Below are 24579 nucleotides of genomic sequence, written 5' to 3'. Positions count from 1 at the left end.
GCTAAACGATCGACACTGAGTATCTCCAGTTTTTTGATATCCTGAGGCGTGAACTAGTACTTTCAAATCTGTACCTGGCAGGGAAAAGGCTCCATCCAAACCTGCTTCAAGATTAGACCGGGTTTTTACCTGCTCGGTGTGACCCTCGCAACCTTAAGCTGCCAGCAACAAGGCCGCATGAAATTTGCGTCATTTCCACCACAATGCAGTCGGTCAGATAGACTGACGTGGGCGGTTGGTTAGAAGGCCATCCAGAGAACCATCCTTACATTTACGGACCAACGGATATTCCTAAGTCGGAACATGTCGCCCTCAAATAGGGAAGACCTATCTAGCTGACACCTTAGGCACCCGCATAATCGGAATTGGTATGTAGCTTCAAGGAACAAAGTGATAGGGATAGACGTAGGAACCATAATACATAACTGGCATGCAGGGCGATCATTGCTAGAGGTGGGACAGACAGGCCACCATTCGCCATGACTGGCTCCACCCGGGCCCTTGCAAAAGCTTGTTTGCAGGAGACTCATTCCTTTCTCGGTTGATTATTGTCCGATTGTGCCGGGCAGTCTTTGTGATGGTAGTCAGAAACAAAAAAGTTTTGATCGCAGGTGACCTCTCGCCAAGCTCGGGGGTATTTCCTAGTTCACCCGGGTCGGACGAATAATGGTATAATCGGAGCACGTGCTGATGTGATCTAGACTCTGAGTTTTTTAGGGTCTCATTTTTGTATCCCCTGCTGCCTAAGTTCCTTGCCACCCTGCCCCTCCCGCTATTCGGCATAAATAAATATCTAAGCACGCGACGTGGAGCTGTCCATCTGGATTGCACCATTTCAGAGCCCTACAACTCATACATACACCCACACCAACCACCATGACACTTCTTCCAACTTTGCAACTCATCTTCCTCCAGCCTTCTGAGGCATATTGCTGACCAGTCTAGGGGTTAGAGCTGTGGGATACTCAGTGAATTGCCCAAAAGGTCTCCCGTGGCACAATTAAGCGATGGCGGACAGTCCGAAAAAAGACCTCGCTTATTCGCACGCTACCTCGGTGAGGGAGGTGTTTGACAGCGAGAGGAGCTCCCAGGCCACATTCAATGCAGAGCCGTCAGCCAAAGCCGAACAAGTGAAAAGACAATGTCTCCTCTGGCCACCACGGAATCGACGAGATCGGATTATCCTGAGCGCTCTTGGGATTCTGGCAGCCGTGCTTCTCTCGCTAGTCATCGCTCTGCCCATTGCCCTCACCCGAAATCCCGTCGACTACCACTACAGTGGCCGGCCCGTTGATCCCACATATCACATCGCCGAGAACCGTCCCGTCTTTGGGGTCTTTGATTTCCCCGATCCGGGTCTCATCCACCACAATGGCACCTGGTATGCGTACGGGACGAACCCCATGAGAGACGACCCGACTTCTGTTCATGTCCCCGTGGCCACATCAACCAACTTTATCAACTGGACTCTTCACCACGGCTACGATGCGATGCCAGGCGTGGGCGAATGGGAGCGCGGAATCAATCACTGGGCACCCGATGTGATCCAACGGGTATGTAAACTTGCCGGAAATAATTCGACTATATTCTAATGACATTTGTAGGACGATGGAAAGTTTCTTCTCTACTACGCTGGACAAGAAAAGCACTATCACAAACAACACTGTGTCGGAGTTGCAGTTTCGCAAGGCGATGACCCACTGGGTCCATACATCCCCGAAAAGGAGCCGTTGGCCTGCCCACACAAACACGGCGGAGCTATCGATCCTTCACCATTTAGAGATGTCGACGGCAAATTGTATGTCACTTACAAGGCCGATGGAAACAGCGTGGGCCACGGGGGTTACTGTGGCAATAGCTTGCCGCCCATAGTCTCCGTCCCGATTATGCTCCAAGAGATGGAGAGCAATGGCATCACCAAGAGGGGGCCACCGGAAATCATTCTTGACATTATACCCAGCGATGGCCCGCTTGTTGAGGCCCCCAATATCATCCGCAGAGAGGACGGCACCTACTTTCTCTTCTACTCCTCTCACTGCTACACGTCGCTATGGTACGATGTGAAATATGCCCATGCGAGCTCGATCAGAGGACCCTACACACGAGCCACTCGGCCACTTTTTGAAACGGGTGATTTTGATCTTCGATCGCCGGGTGGGGCAACAGTTTCTCCTGACGGAACAAAGATGGTCTTCCATGCGGATTGTGATACGAAGAGCCGGATTCCGGGGCCTAGCGATTCAGAACATAGCTGGCGGTGCATGTATGCCGCGGCCATCAATATTCAAGCCAACAACACCATCGCCCTGTCCTCACTTGACCTGGCGGTTTCTGCAAATTCTACGACCCTCCCACATAACGAGACAACGGTTGATTGATTTTCCACTGCTATCAGCCTTGATAGCTTCGAAATGAGCTTTCTGTCATTTATCTGCATTTCACCTGGAGTTCAAACGTTTCGTCTTTGTCAGCCTTGGGCGTTGTTCTTATTCTGTGTGATGTCCCTGGATAGAATTGTCTGTCATGCATATTAGATGTTAAAATCTTTTTGACTTTTCTTTGATGATAGGTTTTGTTCCGATGAGGAAACGAGGCATCGGTTTAATAGTTCATTGTAGATACTAGTAATCGATCACAATACGTAATACCCTTAATTAACTACCCCTCGAGCTGACTCGTCTACCACAGCAACGTGACCTACTTCGGTGCTTTGGCCCCTTTTTGCCACCCTGATGTGTATATCTCCCCACACCCATGCTCACATTCAATTGTACCCCACACAAGCTTCAGCTCCACACCTCTTATCGTGAACAACGAGCCAAAAATGCTTGATCCCCCGTGCCAAGGCAGTCCGGACTTGAAGTTCGAACTCGCTGCGCCCCCGCGTTGGAAATTCGCGGCCGGTGACCGGCTCATCGGCCACCTAATCCGCGACACGCCGGTCGTCACGCCCAAGGCCACCTTGAAGCTGTGGCTGACAGGGAATATAAGAACCACAATCTCACCACCGTCTGCAAAGACCACCCAGCGTCGCTATATCGACGACTGGGACTTGCTGGAACAGACGGGAGGCGTCATTTTCAACGGCCCTTTGCACCTTCCTCACGGAGGAGAAAATGCTCTCAGCTGGCCTTTCTCAATACAGATCCCCTCCCAGACCTTTGCGAGGCAGGACTATATGAGCAAAAAGAGCTTCCTACCGCTAACACAGGGTCACCCCTTACCGGGGTCCTTTGAGTCACATGGGAAGGACCGCTCCTCAGAGAGCCTCATTGAGTATGCTCTTCATGCCAGATTGCACTATACTGTTGGCGCTTCCCACAAGGTTGTCAATGCAACTTTACCCCTCCGAATACGACATCCGACCCAGGAGGCGGGCCCGCTCGAATTCATGAAGTTCTCCTCTCCAGAAACGTTTATGCAAAGCCAACGTCTGCTTCCGGGGATGGAGGATGCCGACTTGTCACTGAGACAAAGGACCCAGAAACTTCTTGGCTCGAGTAAGGTGCCCATGTTTCAATATAGGATTGTCGTCTCTTTACCCACCGTCATCCAACTTAACAACCGGGACCCTATCCCGATTATATTGAACATTGTTCCTTCGCTCTCAAACACGACTGCCTCCATCAGGGACATTCCACGGACGGTTCGAATAAATTGGATCAGATTGCATATTAAGCACCATACCACAGTCCTTGCGCTGCACGATTTCAATCTTTCCAAGGCAGAGTCAGCTAAACAGTCATGGTCTGCCGACCTGGACCTGGAAGATGCATTCAAGCAGCTCAAGACTCCGTTGGTGATATCAACAGGAGAGGACAACAAGGCAATTAATATTGGCACCATGCTACGTCTTTCCCTCCGTTCTAATGGCGGTTTATTTAGCGATGACAAGATGCTCACCTGGACTCCAAAAACGATTTCCCCGGATTTCACAACATACACCATCAAGCATACTCATGAACTCAGGTTCAACACAAATGTAACTATTGCAGGAGAGACCCAGATGGTGAAGACCAAAGCCGCGGTGAAAATAATTGGGGCGGATTAAGGCGATTTGCACTGTATAATAATGATGAAGAATATGATTTTACATGCCTCCTTCCAAGTTCAAAAGAGCAGCACTGGAATAAGGCACATCAACCACAACCATTCCATCGGGCCCAACCTTGAGCCTCTCGTCGCTGGTGACATTGTTCATTCGAACCGGTTTCCCGTCCTTCAACTCGTAATTATACGAGTAACCATCCCAGGTAACCCCCGTGACAGCATTACTCCCATTAGCCATAAGGCGTTGCACCGACACGTACCCAGATGCAATCCGAGCAGGCAATTTAAACGAATACTTACCCGATGGACGATCAGCAGCATCGCCTGAGGTAGTGCCAGAAGTATAATTATATTCTGCCATATTGACCACAGCAAGCCGCGCCAGGTTGCCGCCGACATACGCCGCATAAGCAGACTCGGTATCCTGACTGAGCGGGATATTGAGAATTTGAACATCGTCTCCGCCCCGGGTCATGGCAGCCACCATGGCATTCCCGTAGTAAGGGGCCTTTGTCCCGATTGTGGTCTTGTTAGTTCCAACGGGCTGCCAAGACGCGTACCGATAGTCCGTTCCTTGGTGCATGTATATTCGGCGGATGCCTTGAGATGCACAGTACAGATTCCAGTCCACACCCCAGAGAGCGGCTCCGAAAGAGTTGGATAGTCCTTCCCGGCCTTCGTTGTAGAGCGAGTTGGTTTCTCCTAGGATATAGGGGATGCCGGTGGTGAGATTCTGGGCGTCGAGAGTGTGCATGAGATTGATATGCTCTGCGGCATTCTCGACCACTGCTGTATGGTTCATCAATGTCTTCTGAAGCGTGACGCCTGGCTCATCGGCTCCTCCCATGTAACTATATAATGCCAATGATCAGTTCTTCAAAGCCTTGTCACATTAAGCAGCGGAAGAGGAGATGCTCACTTGTGCTCAGAATTGAAAGCAATATTCTTAGCATCATTCAAACCATCTTGCCAGGTGGTAAGCGCCTTCAGAGCGCCATCGATTCCTCCAAATGAAGGCGCCATGTATTTCGTCTGAGCCAGCTTGGGACAGTGAATTTCCATCTGCTTTTTAAGGGCAGCGGTTCGATTTAGCCATTGATTGACGTAATCTGTCTCGTTCCACCAAGGTGGCCTGACGGGTCCTTGTATTGCATTCTTAAAGTCGTCGGGCTCATTTCCTAGCTCCCATAAGAGCAGGTTTCCGTGGCTGAGGGCTTCGCAGACTAGCGGGACACTGTCCATTTCCAGCTGTATATCATGAGAACTATTCTTTCCTAGGTTGAATCCATGTGAGAATTTGGTGTTTGGCCATGTTGTGTAGGACTCAAAGTAAGAGGGTCCTATGTAGATGATGTAGGGATAATCCGTAGATTTGGAAGGGATGTATGTTCCATTGACAGCGACGTCCAAGGATGAGTTGTAGAGCGCGTAGTCCCTGTCGTGCCGAGGTTAGAAGTATATTCGGACAAGATAGAAAGAGCAATCATACTGTGTATTGCCGCCAACTCTGATATGCGGCTTGGCTCCCTGGAGATCGGCTAGATTGTCGAGGAGTTGATTTGAGAAAGAATTGGGCTGTGTTTTGTTCCCTACATGGGATTAGTATTGAATAAAAAGATAGATTTTAGGATAAAACATACCTGCGAAATCTGGAAAGTAGACGAATTCAATAGAGAAGCATACGAATGGCGAAAGCACTGCAGGTCCTGCCGTGTAGGGAGCAGTCGCTGAGAGGACATGTGTATCACCACTTTTCGTCGCTACGGCAGCAGCAGCACCACGACTACCAAGAAGCAATAAAACCGAACTGTACAAGTTCATGGCTTCCTGACTGGATTATTTGGATGTGTATGGAGATCGACGGTAAGTGGCGATGCGGATCACATAAAGAGATAAATCAATCGCCTTGCTTTATTTCTTCCTTCCAGCAAAGAGTATTTAGATCGGCTAATTGATTTAATCCGAATCCTTGTTGGAGCTTCGCAGCAAGCGAAGGGAAGAGTAAATATGCCCGACAAATAAACAGTCATAGTATGCTAACATAAAGGGGCCAAAAGTCTTTCTATTTCTTTCTCCTCAAGTATAGAGAGTTTCCCTCGGTTCGCTTAGAGCCATGTTGCATTGTCAAGTTACAATGGCCCGATTTCCCCATCGGGAGTTTTGGTGAGGGAGAGGGGAACTCAGATATCCCCGACAAGGACGAAACAACGCATCAAATAAAGCGAACATGGACTTTCAAATAATCTAGACCCAGCGTAGATCTAGCAATTTTCCGATTTATTTATCGTCATGTTGCATTATGGCAGAGTTGTGAACCTGGTTCTCGGCGGCTTGTTCAAGTGCGGGGAGCAGGCTTGCAGAAACGAGATCTGCTGCGAGGAAAAGAGATACATGTGTATTGCTACCAGCCCCGGGGACTACAACGCCAACACGGTGATCGGGGTCTAAGGCTAGCACAGATGAGTATGTGCCGATGTCTCCTGATTTAGTGTAGAGGTCAATCGCGCGTTTGTTGCCCGAATGACAAAATCTCCCATGGAACCCCCACAGCGTAATCCAAAGATGATGTGTGAGTGAGCGGTTTCATCCAGCGTTTTGTGATTCAATCAGGAAGAAGTTTGCTATTGAGAATGGTACTACCCCAAGTGGCCATGTCCTTTGAGGATGAATAGATGCCACCGACACTAAAAAATGTGAATTCTCTAACCAGAATCGGTGGGGGAGGAAAAGCTACTTACGGTCCCTCTTCGCTAATATTAAAATCCCACCAATATTCGCCCTACGAAAGCGGGATGACACCGAGCGAGGTACTGGTTTGGTGCGAGTCATATTGAGCGGCTCGATAAGATCTTTCGTTAGCACCTCCCCGAAGGATTTTTTAGCAAGCGCCTCCACAATATAATCGCCCCCTAAAGTCAGACCCCCAACGCTGCGCCGTTGTGGGTCCTCCCCATCATAATGAAATCCCATCATAATGAAAATTTTTCTTCCACCCACCAACTTCTTCCTATTATTATCTACACCACAATGCCCCAAAAATCCCATAAAGACGAGGAGCTCATCCAGAAGGCTTTGAAAGCCTACTATGATCGTGGGAAGCCTACAATCGCAGCGGTCGCGCGGGAATTTGGCGTTGATTACCAACGACTTGTACGACGCGTTCATGGTCATACATCTCTTTCGGCGCGCTAGGCCACCAACAAATGCCTTGATAAATATTAAGAGTAGGCATTGATTAGCTGGATAGATCTACTTTATCGTGCAAATCTTCTACTAACTCCAGGAGAGGTTGGGGGTACAGCAAACGAGATACTAGTGCGGAGTGGTTCTACGCGACGCGTCGGACACAATTAGGCCTATAGATTTCTAAAACGCCACCCTAATAACTACGTTCTAACTACCCAGAAAATCATAGAAGCAGAGCGATCAGATGTAGAGCGATTACCCTATATTGAGGATTTTTTCTATCGCCTAGATGTGGTGCTATAGTAGTACAAAATTAGGCTAAAGAATATCTACAATTTTGAAGAAACTAGCTTCTAACTAGGCTAGGGAAAATCATAGCGCGTCACAACTCGGCATAGGGATCGTACAAGGCCTATACCAACAGGTGGGATTGCGGAAACAGTGACCATAGTCGAATGCATTGCAGTAGATAGATGGTTGATGCCCCTAATGATCCTATTCGCGGGCATAGTCTATCTTGAGAGTTAGTTTAAGAACTAGCCAGATTTACACAGATACAATATCTAAGAAACGCGGAGTAGCAGTCAAATAGTTATTATTACTAATAATAATATAACTTATTTAATAGGTAATAATTGCAACGGACTAAGTTATAAATGACGAGTGTTTCATCCCTGTTTCGCGCGCTGACCCTTGCAAATCACTGCCCTATGTTTTCGAGGGACTCATCCGCCCCAGAAACAATGGGGCGAGCCCCGTTCTTTCCACATGATCACTGATCTTGTATCCGTGCGGGGTACATAGGATCATCTTCTTTCTCACTTTCCCTCGCTCTCCTCTCTCGCCTTCACGCACACATATCCAACATGAAAACGGGTCTCTCTCTGATAATCCTTAGTATTGCCGCCACATGTGCCGTCGCCCACTTCCCCAAATCCTATAGCGAATACGTGCAAAGCTGCCCCTCGTGTCTCCAGCCATGTCTTCTTGGAGTCTACGAAAAATACTTGGCGAGTGAGTGTGGCCAAGATGCTTTTGTAAGCACTAGCAGCTCCGATATACATTGTTTGTGTACATTTTCGAGCTATAGGAATTATTCGTTGGCTATTGGATCGTCCAATACCTCGTGCGTTAATGATGAAAATTGCCAGAAGATGAGGAAAGAGGGTCTGAATAATGGTTCGCGGGCTGGGATATGGAAGCTCTACGACGCTGTGGACGTATGGGGCCAAGTGTGCCTCGATAGTAAGTCATTATTTGCGTGTGAGACTTGGAAATTATATCTCTGACAGAAATATCTAGATGCTGCTTCTATCCCATCTCCTTACTTGCCCATGTTAATGGGAATGGCGAGTTTTCTGGGGCTACTTTTTCTCTAAGTGGACCGGAAATGGAAAACAAACGCCAATCAAACCCCTCGGCGAGTCCTAAACAGACGTGGACCCAAACAGGGCCGGTGGCACGTCATAGAATGTTACAAAGTACCCGTATCAACTGCGAGGGACAAATACCACGAGATAATATTCGACATGGTAATCTGCGGAGGGATATATAAGGACACTCGTTCAACAAGTAGACGGTAAGAGATGAGTCGTAGTCTCCTTGGACAACTGGAATTAATTTTGTGGACATAGGTGATGGCGTATTTGCAACTTGTCGTTTCGCTCGCTCATAACGCACGTTATTGTCGTCAACTATTATTGTTTTAGAGACGTTGGAAAAGTACACCCCTGAGTTCGATTTCTACACTCCTAGATTATATTAGGACTACGCTGCTGTTCTCGACGTGTTCGTGGTGGCAAGGAGCTCGGGAGGGCCCGCGGGTGGGTCCACCATCCGTCCGATAGCTCCCGTTCGGTATGCAACCACAATAATTCAAGGGTCGATATCGACACAACGTTCCGTTCTCCGATCTATCCGGCCACATAGAACCACTCGACATCGGCCGCATACAGTCGTTATTATTCTTCATATACCTTTCCGTTCGAAATCAGACATGATGGTGATGATGAAGGGTCAACTGGTGGATGGCAAGGAAGGAAGTTGGTGAGGTGGAGGTTATCGATAAGCCTATCCACTCTATATTTAGAGTTACATTCTACCTATTTCCTGATAAAAGAGGGAATCATATTGCTTGTTTTCCCTACGCGTTTTCTGGCATCCACGCCCCATGGTCGTATGGGCTGGTCTGATGAATGGACATCTTCATAGTTATTGGTTGAGTCGATTATGCAGCTGCTGTTGCACTAGCACTAGCAAGTTTTCTCCATCGACTCCCCAGACTAACCACGGTGGCCAGACTAGATGCGACAATTGCAATTAGAAAGGCTGCCTGAATGCCCTTCATGTACGCTCCTAGGATAGCCGGTATCTGTGTCAAATCAAAGGTTTTGCGCAAATCAGTCGCACCAGTCATGACCACTTTTGTGGCGACAATGCCGGGAGATTTGCGTAGCATTTTTAGAAGTACGTTATCGAGGACAGACTGGCCAGCAGATACGAAAACCGAGCCTCCCATGGTTTGAACAGCTTCAATGAGTCAATCATGCATTTGGAAAAATCGATGGAATTGCACTTACTTAAAACCATGGCTGTTGTAGAAGGCAAGTCTTCTGGGGGTACTGCAGACTGCGCAGTCACAACCGGCACCTGGAAACACCATCCAATACCGATGCCGGCTAATATTTGATATCCGATCCATTTGCTGGCACCGGAATTGATGTTCAGTGTGTATAACAAACCGGATCCAATGGCCGTGAGCGCTGCCCCAGCTAGAAGGAAAGGTTGAGGATATGCCACCTTACTCAGGGCAAGCCCTGACGCAACAGTGGCCACACTCTGCGCCAGAATCAACGGCAGGTTCCGGATACCGCTTTCAGCTGCGGAGACACCGGACACAACCTGGAAATAAATAGGCAGATAGTAGACTAGCAAAAAGAACGTCCCCGCTAGTAAATCAATATAGATCATTGAGATCACCACGTTCCGTTTGAAAAGGCGACCGACCATTGCTGCACGTTCCTTTTGCACCCACTGCACGACAGCATAGGTGACTAATAGGACCCCAAACCCTACCAAAGTCCCTACCACAGCGGAGTCACTCCAGGGACGTGTGATTCCTCCCCACTGAAGAGCAAAAACATAACAAATCATGGCACCGATAAGAAGTGCAGTGCCAGGAAGGTCCAATTGTAGAAGCTTCTCTCGCAAAGGCTCCTGAAGGAAATGCGATGGGGAAGGGGGTCGGTAGAAGAAGAGAATGATCACTCCGGCAACCCCACCGATGGGAAGGTTGATGTAGAAGCACCATCGCCATGTAACGTTGCTAGTGAAAGCGCCGCCTATTAGAGGGCCGATAGCAGCCGCGACTCCATAGGAGGCTCCCAGAATCCCAATGTACACTGGTCGTTGTTTTGGAGGTGCAGATAAAGCAATGATGGTGAATGCACCAGAGGAAATACCGGCGCCTCCAATGCCTGTGATCGCTCGTCCGACAATTAATGCCAAACTACTGGGTGCGACTCCTATACAAACCATTAGGGATTCGCGTCTTGTTTGTATAGAATGCACTCACCACAAACCAAGCTCCCGAGCTCGAAGAGAATGATCGAGAAGAGAAATGAAAGCTTGAGCGGAAAGTATTTGTATGTCTTGCCCCAGGTAGCTTGGAATCCTCCCAGAGTGATAAAAAATGCCGATCCGTACCAGCCCACAAGCTCGATGCCACCGAAATCACTTGTAATACTCGGGACAGCCGTTGCGACGATGGTCTAAGTGAGGAATCAATTGTCAGGATTGCTATTGATTTAGTAAAACATGGCTGCATAGCAGGATCGAAGAATTACCATGTCAAGCGAAACCTGTTGAGTACAACGACAAGTTAGCAGCCGAAAACAATGAAGAATTCGGGGTATCTTTACGAGGAACATGCTTAGCGCCAAAGCCACGACCGTCATGAGTAGTGTGACTCCGTCCGAGCCTGTGTCTGCAGGCGACGCCGGGTCCTCCTTTTCCTCGGACATCTCAATTTGCCCCTTGGCTATCTCTGGAACTTTTTGTTCATCAGACTCGTCTAGAATGGTGGAGGTTGTGGATATTGCAGCTGACGGCGCCATGTGCCCCAATGTTATTAGACTTGCTGCTCTCAGTACCTCGAGATTGGAAATTCATGGAATAGGCTGTTCACAAATATCTAGAAAGGAGAACTGGGTTTCTTTCTTTCTTTTTCTTTTTTTTTGGTTGCTGATGCAGATCGCTTTCTTCTTCCGCCGAGCCGGCGGACGGAGCAACAGCCTTTGAGGTCCGCCCACAAGCGATTTGGGGCCCACAGTCTCAACCCCAGCACCTCTCTTCCGCCAAATAGCCGGAACGACCATCCATAGACACGAGAGCTTGAGCCTCTTCAGTACCTGTCTTATTGTGGTATGAATCCATGTAACTGCAGCCACGCTATCATCATCATGCCTTTATCCGAGGATCAGCAGCCTCCGCGAAAGAAGATCCGCAAGGGGACCCGCAGTTGCTGGGAATGTATGTGAAAATTAGGCATTTAACCAGACACTCAGCTTACCTCAATCCAGGTAAACACCGCAAGGTGCGCTGTCATTTTGCTTCTGATGGTGACCGTAGCTGCAGAGAGTGTCTGGTTCGGGGTTTGCTCTGTCGCACCCAGGATTTGCCAAAACCTGAAAATCCCCGCGAATCAGATCGTGCATCTTTGAATGACCGATTGGCTCGAGTGGAATCGCTCTTGGAGAGATTTATGCAGCGTTACGATGGCGATACCGATCAGTCGTTTCCCCGAGCCGCGGGTGACAATAATGGCCCTGTTTCAAGTCCGACGGCTGCAACTCCTGCTCATGAAAATGCCCCAGTCTTATCTCTTTTTGACAATGAGGTGGTACGATCTATGTACTTTCTATACAATTCACTGAGCTGAATATCGTATAGCTAGGTTTTCGACGACAAGATGTAACGACAGTGCCTAACATATCCTTGTATTGGGCGGCAAACCGGGACTGGAAAAGACTGAGCCGCACCCTTTTCGTAGCATTGCCTTCCCAAGACACATTGGAAAAGCTAGCAGAAACCAGCAGTTGCTGGTGGCTAGTCCGCGCGCAGTGCTTCCAAGACTACGAAACGTCATTGCTTTCTATCCCAGTGGCGGACCTTTCAAATAGCCACCCGGTTGTGATTGCTACCACTCTCATGTGGACCGCGATTAGTCTGCAACAACTTCCACCTAACTATGACACGAGCTTTTTGGAACTTCCCTGCCATCCAACCAAGCTCATCGAGCAGTACATCAACTTAGTTGTTACATCTGTCTGCTCCGACGAAGCCATGGTTAGTAACATCAACGGGCTTGAGTGTTTGGTTCTTCAGGGAATCTTTTACAATAATGATGGGAAGCTAAGGAGTGCATGGCTATCCTATCGCCGTGCTCTAGATGTCGCTCAGATCATCGGGCTCCATCGTCCGTTGCTAGCCGGTTCAGAGAATAGCGAATCTCTGCATCGCGCCAGGAGTATCTGGAAGCACATCATCTATGCAGACCGATATCTTTCGCTCATGCTCGGAATGTACCATGGCATTGGCGATGCGGCATTGGAGCGGCAAGAAGATAACCTAAGTGATGTGCCGAATTCATCTTCCATGGACCTTCTTTGCCGAGTGGCCGGGTCAATAATCGAGCGAAATCAGAACTTTCCAACCGTCACCCCAATCATGGTGCGAATGACCCAGACCATCGATTCAAAGCTAGGGACGATCGATCCTCCAATGGTAGAAGAATATACACTTTCCACCGCTGGCAAATCTGCGGAAAGAGCCCAATACTATGCCAAACTCATGACCCAGCTATGGTACTACCAGCTTATGGCGTGGCTACACCTGCCTTTTCTCTTGGAGACAGGCAGCCAGGGCCGTTATGACTATAGTCGACAGAGCTGTCTTCAAGCCTCCAGACACATGATCACCAGCTACACCGCAATCCGACGCCTCACTGCAGACAGCTTCTGCTGCAAATCCCTCGATTTCCAGGCTTTCACTGCTGCAGTAACGCTTATGATAAGTGTACTGGGACCAAATGGTCGAACAAATCAGTCCCCAGACGACCTTGAGGCTGTTGGACGAGTCATACAGATTCTGGAAGAATTGACAAAAGGAAGCACTCCTGATAAAGTTGCAACTCGCGGTCTCAGTGTTTTACAGACACTGAAACGAGTCGCGACGGGGAAGAATCCAATACAGCCTGTCTCTCCCGAAGGTCAATCTAATGGAGAACAACCCAGCCACATCAAGGTTGATATTCCTTACTTTGGCACTATTGTCCTTGACCGTAGGACTCGAGCCAGTTCTTCACAGCAAGATATTTCTGATCATGGCCTACCACCGGCGCCGGGCAATGGTGGACCTGGGACAAACGGACCATCAGCGTCAAAGGCGAATTTGATGGAACATAACTCTGCACAAATGGAGTCGGGGTTATCAGTCCCTTTGACAGAGACAAGCCTTGACTTTGAGCCTGCTGCGGAGATTTGGACGCTTCATCCTGATTTAATAATGCAGCCTTCCTTCGTGGCCGACCTTGGTGATAACTGGGATCTGGGACTTTAAAAGAAGATTTGCACGTCAAGTGGCGTCCATTTCTAGGGTTACCAACTCCTGGTCTTTCGCCATTGCGTGCGCTACCTGTTACATAGGATGCCATTAATGGCCCCAGAATTATAGCGCTCGGCACATCCCCAATCTGGAAGCCGGCGAGATATGGCCGAGACTAAATTCCTTGTATATGTACTGGCCCCCATGCGCTCAGACGTTGGCTGGCACACTACTGACTGAGCACGTTCGAATCTGCAATAATTCGGACTAAGTTAGAGGTTAAGGTAGGGATGGGCAGGGCATTTAAATTAGCCCCAACCTACCGCTTCCGCCGAACGTTCGGATATTTTACGACGTAAAACAGGCCCCTCCCCCCTATTACACTTTTTTGGACAATTTTCTTCATTTTCATTTTTCCCCCCTGATTCTTCCAAGTAGATGAAGATTGGTCTGACTCTTCTTTGACGCTAGCCGACAAGCAATCGCTCCCATGGCGGGCATGTGGTTGGGACTAGGGTATGCAGTGGCCAGGTCCCGTAGGTCGTCAATCATTCAAAAATTTAACACGCGAACGAACACATTTCCTCATGAAGACTTCTTTTCCATCTAGTTGGCTCTGGGGTTTGGTCTACTGTCACCGCGCCTTTGAGAGGCCAGGAGGGAGGTGCCACAGCTTTCAAACATGTAGCGATCTCTTCGGTGCGCACACTCTTCGACAATCTTTCTATAGAGCAGATCCAGTGAGTTCCATTCTGCTTTTAGGCAAATTTTGTCTCAGTTTAAGATGCAAACAATGACCAGTCTACCTGCAGATATGTCCTTCCAGCAGACTCTGTTCTAAAATCTTACGAAGACCACATGCAACAACACAATGGCATACCCAACATTCTGAAGCTTCTAGATGGCACCCAAGCATTCTGGCTAGGTAACCCAGAGGCTGATAAACTCATCATCTATATTCCTGGCGGTGGCTACTGCATCCCCGCGCTACCAAACCACTTTAGCCACGTTGAGGCCCTCTTCGCCGACCTCAAGGACCACGGCAAAGATATAGGCGTGCTCTTTCTTATCTATGATCTGGCTCCAGGTGCTCAATGGCCCCGCCAATTAGAGCAGGCTGTTTCCCTTCTACGATATGCCATCGAGACGTTGGGGAAACGACCATCCGACATCGTACTCCAAGGCGATTCTTCGGGCGCCCATCTTGCTCTAGCGGTTTTGTCGCATCTCGCTCATCCTAAACTTGAAGGTAGCGTGGCCGCCTTGTCGCTCAGTGAAAACCTCGGTGGCGCTATGCTGCTGTCTCCCTGGATTGACTTCCGGACTCATTTCGAGAGCTACAAAGAGAATGCAGCTCGGGATGTCGTATCAGCAAAATCCCTTGGCCTCTGGGCGCAAGCAGTGATGGGCGATTTTACATCAGATGAGTATAGTCACCCTACGCTGGCGCCAACGGGCTGGTGGAAGGACCTTCCTGTTGCGAGGATCTTTCTTGGAGTGGGAGGGGACGAAGTGCTTTTGGATTCAATCGTATCTTTTGCAAAGAAGCTCAAGGTATAGTCACCCTTTGTTATCTTCCCTGTGTTGTCTAACCTTTTGCCTTAATAATAGGCTGAATATTCCGAGGTGAGCATTAGCCTCGTTCCTCGAGAGTTCCACGTCGAGCCGATCACGGACTTTCTCTGGAAATTTCCACCCGGGGAGCAATTCCAAGCAATGGCATCATGGATAAACCAGACATTTGCGCAATAAAACAGACTACCAGTGTCAGGACTAGCACTTAGGGTTACGACGAGGGTGTCCGCGAGATGAAAGGCAATCTTGATGTTCAATGTTGAGGGTCGTCAGAGATTTTGATATTTTGCTCATTAGTTCGGATTTTACTATTTCGTTTTCAACCTCTGTGATTGTACGTTTGTGTCGGCTAAATTATAGTAGTCTGTGCGAAGAAAGCAAGGGCAATGAGTTCGTACTATCCACTACTATATGAAGACTCTTACGCAGGATCGTGAAACTACAGGTCCGAAATTATATTTTAAAAAAACCGCAGGTGATACAATATGGTTCATTATTGTTCTTGATTATGGGTATCTTTCTATATACACGTCTAGACAACTCCAAACTCAATCGCTCAGATCCAAATCCCTTCACTCTGCCTGCCCCACAGCCGTCGTCGCTGCCTCGGCCTCACCGCGCAGATCATCGAGTCCGTGAAACACTTATACCTTAGTAGCTGCGCCATCGGACCCCCGATGGCATTAGGGTCTTAGTTGGCACTATGGGCGGAAAAAGTGGGTCCTGTAGTACGATGGGATCTATTTTAAAACCAGAATGCCATCACGAATACTTAACTATGCTCAATGTAGACTAATAGTTTCATGTCGGCCTTTGGTTCTCGGTCTATCTAGAAAACGAGTAGCCCGCCATTGACTATTTGTATTCACCTGCTTTTCGTGATTTTGAAACTGAACCTACCTCTAGCGATTTTACTTAGGTACGGCATTGTATTGTAGTATTGGTTACGGTAAGGGCCCAAGCTGCCCCTTCGGGTTGCGATCGGCTCCCTGATCACTGAGCAACAAGACCACTCACCCCAGTCCTCCAACAAGCCCCTTCAATTTCTCATCGTGCTCCTGGCCCTTTGCCTGCTCCGAGGGTAACCGCTCTGCTGCCTGCTAATGTTCCTAGAAGTCCAGATCAAGGCGACGACGGTTTCCCACGTCGCTACAACGACTCCCGCATTATCCTCCGAACTTCTCAGTGATCGACATGATTTCTTGAACTTGTCTGAGAGGTGACAGTTCCTCATCTCTACGTTCTATCCTTTGCACTGCCGGAACAGGCATAGAACGCAACCTCCTTTTCAGCGACGCCATGCCAACAGATCACAGAAATACTCTACCCTGGCCCCGTAGTCGGCAGTCAGCGACTAATCCACGCCGTGGCAACATCCTTTGTCGACCTGCGTAGGTCACTTTAGCTATTACTAATTGGAGGAAATAAGCCACCCTGATCTCCTCGGATCGGACATTTGCCTTGCTTTGAACGTACTGAGGATATCAATGAGGGAAACTTCCCCTAGAGCTTTGGGGTACTATGACGGGGAGCAGGAGGAATAGAAAGTTGAAGTCATCGTACTCTTACTAGAACAGACTTCTGCTAAAGGTTGTGATTTGCTAACCTATAACAATAGAATGGCCCTATTGCTGCGGTAGGACTCTGTTTAATAAGAGGCGGTAAGTATTGTACTATCTCCTACCACTCCCTTGCCTAGCCGCCTCGGAAGTCAGACAACTAAGCACATGTTTAAAGGGAAGCTAAACGAGAAACCCACTGATTCAAAACGGCTTATCTAAACAGTCCCACGGTCTATATTGCCGCCAATCCTAATACAGAATTATGACACACCCAACAGTAGATTATATAGCACAGGCGCTGAAACCGAAGAACGACCACATCGGAGCTAAGTGGCGTACTCGGCACTCTGCCTTCTGAAGGCGTGGTCTATTCTGACATCTTGCCCATACATGGAGGATATCTCTGAGTTCATGCGACCTTTGCCAGACCCGAACGACCACGCCACGATGGTCTTCGCAGCGCCTCTAGGAAATGGAAAGTGTCCATTAATATAACTTGAGGACTATGGACAGTATGTCCGATGGATGCTTGACAATCCCGCGAGGAACAACGGTCTGGAATTACATGTCGGCACAGAGGATATTGCGTGGAAAAACCTCGCGGCAGACTTCACTATAGTGACGGGCACAAGTGCAATCTACAAAGATGTCACTTTGGCCGAATACTTTCAGCTTGGCATTTGGCCGGACCAAGATGTCATACTGGGTTACTCCGCCGGCTATGATAACGGTTCATTCATGACCGTGCGGGAGAATTATTCCGAGATTTGGAATACCCGGAAAGATAATCTAACGAAGAGAGATTATCAGCTGTTGGACGAAATTCTGCCAACCAGAGTGAAAAGCGTTAAGGAATAGATGGAAAAAACAGGATACAGAGGGAACTACGCATCTGTTTTGAAAAGCCGTCGTGATGCGATTGAGAAAGAAAAATGACCGCGGAGCTTACTCTTGCATTTGGTCAGTCAATTACATCGGCCCTTCCGGCCCAAATCTTGTCTTTGAATACTGTGTTACACTACACTATTTTTATAAGCTAGTGCTTATAAATTGATTCTGACTCTAAGTAAGCACGGGATATCGTCCAAGGAATGAAAGACTGCGAAAAGTCTCGACTTCAAAACCCATAGCCAAATGCAAGCATTGGAGGCATGAACAGCAACTTGCCGCGCGGAAGAACGCATTATCCAAAATTGTAACCGTCACTCACGTCGATTTCTCATCGCATGCGCTGTTGCAACGCAATTAATATTACCGGACGCCATGCTAGCCATTCGCGTCGGTTACCCTCCATTCAAGTCTACACCTTATTCGCCCTCCAATCCTGCTCTATGCACGGTCCTATATCTGGATCACGATGTGTCTATCCCAAGACCTTTTAAGCCCAGAGAGCTTCTCGTTCTTGTCAAAGCCACCACCATCATCATTCATGACATGGTAACTTGGCCCGAGACTTTCGCCCACGATGACGCCCAACCCCGGCAACCATCTCACTAGGATCGTGTGCGAGGCCATTACTCCCGACAGCAACAAATTCAAACTGGGCTCCAAGGTTCTCCATCGGCATGCCACGCATAGGCCGTAACGTCACATGGGCTGGAAACCACCGTCAAAGAGGACGCAGTTGCACTTAAACCAACCGCATTCACTTTCGCCCAGGCTGCATCGTTACCACTTAGCGCCCAAACCGCTTACGGACCATTATTTCCTAGATCTCAGAGCCTACGGTAGAGGATGGCAAGGCACGATCTGGGCGCAAGAGAATCAGCGCGCGTTAACCACTGGCATCACGGGTGCAGTAGGGGTATACTTCATTCAGCTTACGACAGTAGCGGGTATAAGGAGCGGCCGCCACCAGTTTCAATGCGCATAATGAAGAGTTCCTCCGGCTCCTCGACCGCATGAGGCAATTAAGTAAGGCATGCTATCGCGTCAGTTACTAAAAATGTGTGAATGGGATGGGGATGTTTATATCTATAGTTCTGCAAGGTTTAACTTCAAAAAAAAAAAAAAAAGTATAATAGAAGCGCAGTTTATGTAGGGATGGTGCGAGCGCTTTATTCACAAATGCGAAGGGCAGTACGGGGGTCGAAATACCTCGCTACGCGGGTGTTCTAGCGCAAGCACCGGAAACGTACCTTCTTATGAATAGAAGTTATATCGGACGTGGTAAATGCATTGTTGCTACTGTATCTGACAGAGACCGTACTCTGCTACAGAATTAGCCTGATCTATAGTGGACGCATGTAAGCGTTATATGTGGTTTGGTTTCTGCCTCACGAGGGTGGCCTAACATCTCCGGTCAGGTCGTACGTTGGTTCGTTCTCGTATACGCATTAGATTCGAGTCATTCAATTCACAAAAGGTTCTCATGGTAATAGCTCCGAGTCGTTATGAATTGGTTATAGATACTGAGGCTGCTGATCCGAATATTTCCTAAATTCGCGAGTGATTTATCTTAGCATCGTCATGGTTACAAGCTTCTTTTGTAATGGGTCACGACCGCTGTACCTCGGCCGGAAACTAGAGGCTTCGGGTATAACGGCATGTTTCTAACACCGGCCCCGCTCTCATCCAAATGGCTATTATAAATTGCGGAAATTTTTGAGGGTTGTGATTATTAGTAAGTCAGAGAGTCTCTGATCGAGTTCCAACCCATCCGCGGCCCATTCCACAAGTCAGGATTTCCCACCAGTCACTTTAGCATACCTTGGTAGGGAGGGTCTTCGGAGAAGGCCTGTCTGTAGATCGGGAAAATAAGGTTCGTTGGAACGATCGTTAGTCGCCAAAAAGGGAAGTTGCTTCGAGTGGGTCTCATCGATGCGTACAAGCATAGAAAAATACGTAAGAAAAGAAAGTTGAAAAAACGATGTTGAAAGAAAATAAAGCCAGACGAGCCAGTACATAGGGTTTCAAATAAAAATTTGGAAGTCACAAGACAGGTTCTTGTCGTTTTGAGCTTTTGTCAGGAGCCTGGTCCGGCCAGTGATTTACTCTATAAAAAGCAAAGAACCCTCGCACAGATAAGAGTTCAGACATTCCCCAAAAGACCTCGTTTTGAATCCAAGCAACTCTCTGACAGTATCGATGGCATCTGGTTCTGAGTCGCTATACGGGCTTACTCCGGTGGCAGCATCGGCAGCCCAAGTACTTTCAGCTGCTAAGCCTACATCTCCCGCCCCCTTTATATCGGTCGCAGAGACCCCTGTTCCAGATACAGGGCTCTCTCGCCGCATCAGTGCATATGCCCAGAGACATCTCCCGGAGCCCACTTACAATCACTCCCTCCGCGTTTATCACTACGGTCTGGCGATAAAGCGGCACCTGTTTCCATTTTGGAGTTTTACGGACGAGACATATTTTCTTGCCTGTGTGCTGCATGACGTCGGTACTACCGAGGAGAATTTAACCAGAACTAAATTGAGCTTCGAGTTCTATGGGGGTTTGTTGGCTTTGGAAGTTTTGCAAGAGGCTTCCACCCCGTCGTTCGGGGATATTGCTCCCCGAGACCAAGCCGAGAGTGTGGCTGAAGCTATCATTCGACACCAAGATCTATGTGACAGAGGCAAACTCACGGCCGTCGGGCAATTGCTACAGCTGGCCACCATTTTCGGTAAATAAGGCTCAAGCTACGCTTCTAAGTGCGAAACTAAAGAGAAACAGACAATACTGGTGCGTACAGTGAGCACGTACATTCTCAAACCATCGAAGACGTCTCTCGGCACTTCCCACGCAAGAACTGGAGTCGCTGCTTTTCTTCATCCATCCGAAGGGAGAATGAGCTGAAGCCTTGGTCACATACGACCACCCTAGGTGAGGAGGATTTCCCAACAAAAGTGCTTAGCAACAGCTTAATGGCACCTTATGAGTAAATGATTGGTGCGCTGGAGCTTTGATCTTTGTTGCCTCCCTTGTGTTCAATTTAATACCAGGTTAAGAGACCTTTTTCAAAGTATCTCTTCGTCTCCCGTCACGCATTGCTGTCTTTGGCCAATTCTCTTATTCAGAAGACCGCCAAAAGCCATGATTTCTTCAGAAAGAAAAGTCGATGTTAAAGTTAGCTAGCACGAGTGCCTTTATTCCCTTGGGTAATTCTGGAGGAATCTTTCTTGGACTGGCTTGACAATCTTGAGATTCAGTGAGGATTGTGGTATCGAAACAGACAGTACTATCAAGTGGAACGATGTAGTAGGATAAAATACCGTCAAAATGTGTTGGCCGCTTTTCTGGCAAGTTTTTTGGTACTTGGCTTAACCCAGCTTTACTCGTCACGTGGATCCGACTTTGTAGGAAACGAGAATTGTGGATGACAAATGTTGGCCACTGCCTCTCCTATTAATCGCGGTGTGAGTCGGGCGGAATATCCTAGTTTTAGCATCCATCTTCTTAATGAATGAACCTCATCAACTTTTATTGATTTCTGGATAGTGTCACTATTCCACTTCCGTCCAACCACTGCCATCCTAGTACCGATACGGCTGCCAGCAGCGGGATTTTCCGTTCGTCTAGTTCTCTCCTATTCCAGCCGCTTGTTCCTTTTGGGCTTGTGGGCCTCCGTCAATCAATCCGCGTCAATCCTGGGATCCCTGTGCGTAGGATTGCAACTTGAACCAACGGAAACGTAGCGAAGTACAGTACAGTACATGAATGACGAATCTTGGCGGACATAACTTGGAAGTTACTATACCCTGCTCCGGTTTTCCACCTATTCCGACACCTCACACGGGCCTTTTGGTGACTCGGAGGAGAGAAATCGCCGACTCTTACTTCATTCCTGGTCATAGATTTTGTCACCTTACAGCAATTCAGGATGGCAAACGCCGCCCACGAGGAATGTTGGACATGCCGCAGGCGCCGCGTCCAGTGCGATAAGTGCGGTATTCCTTGTTTGAAGTGTCAGAATGCCGGGTTGGACTGTCTCGACAAAAGACCAATCCGGTGGGTTCAAGGTGTAGCCATCCGCGGCAAGATGCAGGGCCGGTCATTCGGTGGGTCGCCGGCGACTACCTCTACTAAGCCTCAACACCTCAAATTCGTTGGTAAGATTTCTCGCTATTGCGGTTCTTGCGATTTGTTTGATATTAAACGGCTGCCATCATCAAAATCCTTTAACCCGTCAGTTGCTAACATGAAAGGCCGTACAGACGGCCAAACAAGCCTGCCCAATGAGATGCAAGATCCGATTTTTAAAGACCTGAATCCTACCAGCCACTGTTACATCGTTTATTGTGGGTCATCTCTGAGACGAAAGAGAGGAAGAAATAAACAATAGTAGAAGATACTGACGCCTTAATCAGATCATGAACGTATTTGCAAGCTACTCATGATACGTGACAGCCAGGAAAATCCATTCAGACAGCTGATCCCTTTGTGTTTACAACATATCTCGCTGCAAAAAGCAATGCTCGCTCTCGCCGCTCGCCACTTTGCGAATACTTTTCAAGCTTTCTCCACTCCGGCAGGCGGAAAATTTCCCGGCTTTCACCACGCAAACCATACCGCATTGCTGTTCAAACACCAAGCCATAGAGGAGATATCTTTCTCTTTGCGGAATCCAGATCAGTCTGATGTCGGCATCACCTTGGCCAGCATTTTTCTGTTGATTATTCTTGACCTCTACGAATCCGGGAACGACAGCTGGGAGACTCATTTGGAGGGTGCGAAAACCTTTATTGCCTCCAATCGTGCCCTCTTAGACACAAAGAAAGCAAATAGCGACAAAATAGTGACCGGGGTAATGGAATACATCTTAAAGCAAATTCATATGTGAGCTCTTCTAGCCCAAAATTCGCACCCAAAACTCACCGGTAATTTGTTTCAAGGATCGAGGTTCTAGGGGCCACCTTTTCGGGCCGTGGATCAGGCTGGGGTCCAAAGAGTAATTTATTTAATCGTCCCGAAAAGACAGAGGAGTCTCTGGACCAAGTATTTGTTGGTTGTCCAGGGATTTTGGCTCGGGGAATTGGGTTTCTATCCGCTGAAAGAGACATCATCTGCAGACCCGAGCCAATCGAAGCAGCCTCCGTGCAGGCCCACAGAGACTATATCACTTCAACATTGGAACTAATTCAAAGTTTCGATTCACGTCACTGGGCATTTAGCCTTTCACAGCCGGAGGGCCGCCCTTCGTGCGAAAACGCCATATACACTTTGTCGGAAGCTTACAGAATCGGTGCTCTCATTTATGGTCAGCGATTGCTACGTACCCTTATGCAAGAGTCTCCTCCTTTGAACTTTGATCTGGTCGACGATCTACTTAGTATTCTCGGTTCTCTGCGCAGCGCTCTTGATTTCTTTAAATGTGCCCTCTGGCCCATTTTTATCGCAGGCCTAGAGTGCAGCTCAGGAAGTCAGAGGGCATTTCTCAGTGAATGTTTAGAGAAGTTCTGGTTGGAAACACACTGCGTGAATGTAATCAATGCCGCGATTATTCTTCAGGACCACTGGCTGCAAAAAGATCGCGGAATTTGGACGAATTGGATATTTGGTATCGGTTCCTCAAATCGCGTCTGGCTTCTCATTTAGCTTCCGTTGGATGATGAGCTGAGCATTCCGTTGAGTTTTGGTGGCAGCCATTATGGACAAGATTCTCGATCTGGCTATACTGCTTGTATAAGGGCGTCCGTATTTGAGAAAATTAGGATGCGTTAGTGAGCAGCTCATCGATACCATTTAATACAATGAATGAAAAAGTAGCAGCTCATTTCATATCAAGTTGCCATCAGCACGTGCACGAATCTCAGCTAATGCTTCAACTCTTTCTTCCTAGAAGAATCTTTAAGTATAGAGTTTCGTCCAAATGTCTAAGACATATTTTGAAGAGAGGAAACTCGACTTAGGTGATTTGTACTCCTATGCATCACACCCATAGTCGGGCTTTAATGAAGATTTTCCGGGTAGGGCAGATCCTCACTGAATAACTTGAAATAAGTTCGAGGCTTTTCTTCAATCAAATCCAACCTATTCTTAATCAACATGCGCTGTCTGTCGCAACAATTCCAACTGCTTCGTGCTCTAGCAACTGGTAACTGGACTGTTCGATCCCTGGTTCAAACGTGGTTCAAACGCAATGTGGCTGAGGCATGTCCGGCCTAGCGTCATAGGAAATCCTACCTGCCGGAAGAAAGAACAACGCTACCAATGCACCATTCCTGACCTCAGGATAGTGATGTGTTCCAGGACCAGGAGATGTCCACCCAGCCCGTTGCCAACCTGACATCCCTTTTAACTCAGCGCCGGAATCGAGCGGGATCACACAGTTGATTTCGCCGTAGGGGTGCTGATGGTATTGCCCCGAGTATTCCTTTTGGCTGTTCATATAAACTGTCGTAATGCTAAGGAACCGGGTCTCGGCCGAGGGGCCACAAAGCCTGCTGCGTCGATATCGCGGCCCATCCAGCTCATCCACTGCAACCCATTCTTCATTATTCTCAATTCCTTGTCGAATGAGCGAGGCAAAGCGATTATAATAATGATTTCCGGGGCCGTATCGTGTATTCAGGTAGTTTTCAAGTTCCCGGCCAGGCGTCCTGCAACAAGCTGGTTTAGTAAATTGAAATCTGGCAATGTGATATCCTGAACTGGGGTTGACGGACGATTCTCA

At 48.2% G+C, this 24579-nt stretch overlaps 9 protein-coding genes across 9 annotated transcripts; 7 read left to right on the top strand and 2 right to left on the bottom strand.

Annotated features, from left to right (window-relative positions):
• Positions 1-1007: 1007 nt before the first annotated feature.
• Positions 1008-2378, top strand: N7474_001751 (glycoside hydrolase family 43 protein; the record flags this gene model as incomplete). The annotated part of the gene is made up of 2 exons (XM_057193166.1): positions 1008-1553; positions 1605-2378. 2 exons carry the CDS (start codon positions 1008-1010, stop codon positions 2376-2378), a joined length of 1320 nt encoding a protein of 439 aa, XP_057058119.1.
• A 446-nt stretch (positions 2379-2824) lies between these two features.
• On the top strand, positions 2825-4051 carry N7474_001750 (uncharacterized protein; the record flags this gene model as incomplete). Its single annotated transcript, XM_057193165.1, has 1 exon — positions 2825-4051. The coding sequence occupies one exon, from the start codon at positions 2825-2827 to the stop codon at positions 4049-4051; it is 1227 nt and encodes a 408-aa protein (XP_057058118.1).
• A 39-nt stretch (positions 4052-4090) lies between these two features.
• On the bottom strand, positions 4091-5871 carry N7474_001749 (glycosyl hydrolase family 79 C-terminal domain-containing protein; the record flags this gene model as incomplete). Its single annotated transcript, XM_057193164.1, has 4 exons — positions 4091-4901; positions 4970-5485; positions 5540-5639; positions 5691-5871. The coding sequence occupies 4 exons, from the start codon at positions 5869-5871 to the stop codon at positions 4091-4093; spliced, it is 1608 nt and encodes a 535-aa protein (XP_057058117.1).
• Positions 5872-9463: 3592 nt separating this feature from the next.
• gliA (MFS-type gliotoxin efflux transporter gliA) lies at positions 9464-11351 on the bottom strand (the record flags this gene model as incomplete). Its single annotated transcript, XM_057193163.1, has 5 exons — positions 9464-9765; positions 9816-10760; positions 10811-11006; positions 11082-11096; positions 11157-11351. The coding sequence occupies 5 exons, from the start codon at positions 11349-11351 to the stop codon at positions 9464-9466; spliced, it is 1653 nt and encodes a 550-aa protein (XP_057058116.1).
• Positions 11352-11696: 345 nt separating this feature from the next.
• N7474_001747 (uncharacterized protein) lies at positions 11697-13854 on the top strand (the record flags this gene model as incomplete). Its single annotated transcript, XM_057193162.1, has 3 exons — positions 11697-11766; positions 11817-12136; positions 12187-13854. 3 exons carry the CDS (start codon positions 11697-11699, stop codon positions 13852-13854), a joined length of 2058 nt encoding a protein of 685 aa, XP_057058115.1.
• An 843-nt stretch (positions 13855-14697) lies between these two features.
• On the top strand, positions 14698-15591 carry N7474_001746 (uncharacterized protein; the record flags this gene model as incomplete). The annotated part of the gene is made up of 2 exons (XM_057193161.1): positions 14698-15393; positions 15451-15591. The coding sequence occupies 2 exons, from the start codon at positions 14698-14700 to the stop codon at positions 15589-15591; spliced, it is 837 nt and encodes a 278-aa protein (XP_057058114.1).
• A 1775-nt stretch (positions 15592-17366) lies between these two features.
• On the top strand, positions 17367-17834 carry N7474_001745 (uncharacterized protein; the record flags this gene model as incomplete). Its single annotated transcript, XM_057193160.1, has 2 exons — positions 17367-17426; positions 17490-17834. The coding sequence occupies 2 exons, from the start codon at positions 17367-17369 to the stop codon at positions 17832-17834; spliced, it is 405 nt and encodes a 134-aa protein (XP_057058113.1).
• A 2229-nt stretch (positions 17835-20063) lies between these two features.
• N7474_001744 (uncharacterized protein) lies at positions 20064-20848 on the top strand (the record flags this gene model as incomplete). The annotated part of the gene is made up of 2 exons (XM_057193159.1): positions 20064-20589; positions 20640-20848. The coding sequence occupies 2 exons, from the start codon at positions 20064-20066 to the stop codon at positions 20846-20848; spliced, it is 735 nt and encodes a 244-aa protein (XP_057058112.1).
• A 938-nt stretch (positions 20849-21786) lies between these two features.
• N7474_001743 (Zn(II)2Cys6 transcription factor) lies at positions 21787-23501 on the top strand (the record flags this gene model as incomplete). Its single annotated transcript, XM_057193158.1, has 3 exons — positions 21787-22197; positions 22294-22742; positions 22799-23501. The coding sequence occupies 3 exons, from the start codon at positions 21787-21789 to the stop codon at positions 23499-23501; spliced, it is 1563 nt and encodes a 520-aa protein (XP_057058111.1).
• Between the last annotated feature and the right edge of the window lie 1078 nt (positions 23502-24579).

This window comes from Penicillium riverlandense (genome assembly GCF_028828495.1).
Source record: "Penicillium riverlandense strain IBT 135883 chromosome Unknown utg000001l_segment0_segment0, whole genome shotgun sequence".
NCBI classification, from domain to species: domain Eukaryota; kingdom Fungi; phylum Ascomycota; class Eurotiomycetes; order Eurotiales; family Aspergillaceae; genus Penicillium; species Penicillium riverlandense.
This window is presented reverse-complemented; position numbering and strand designations above follow the sequence as displayed.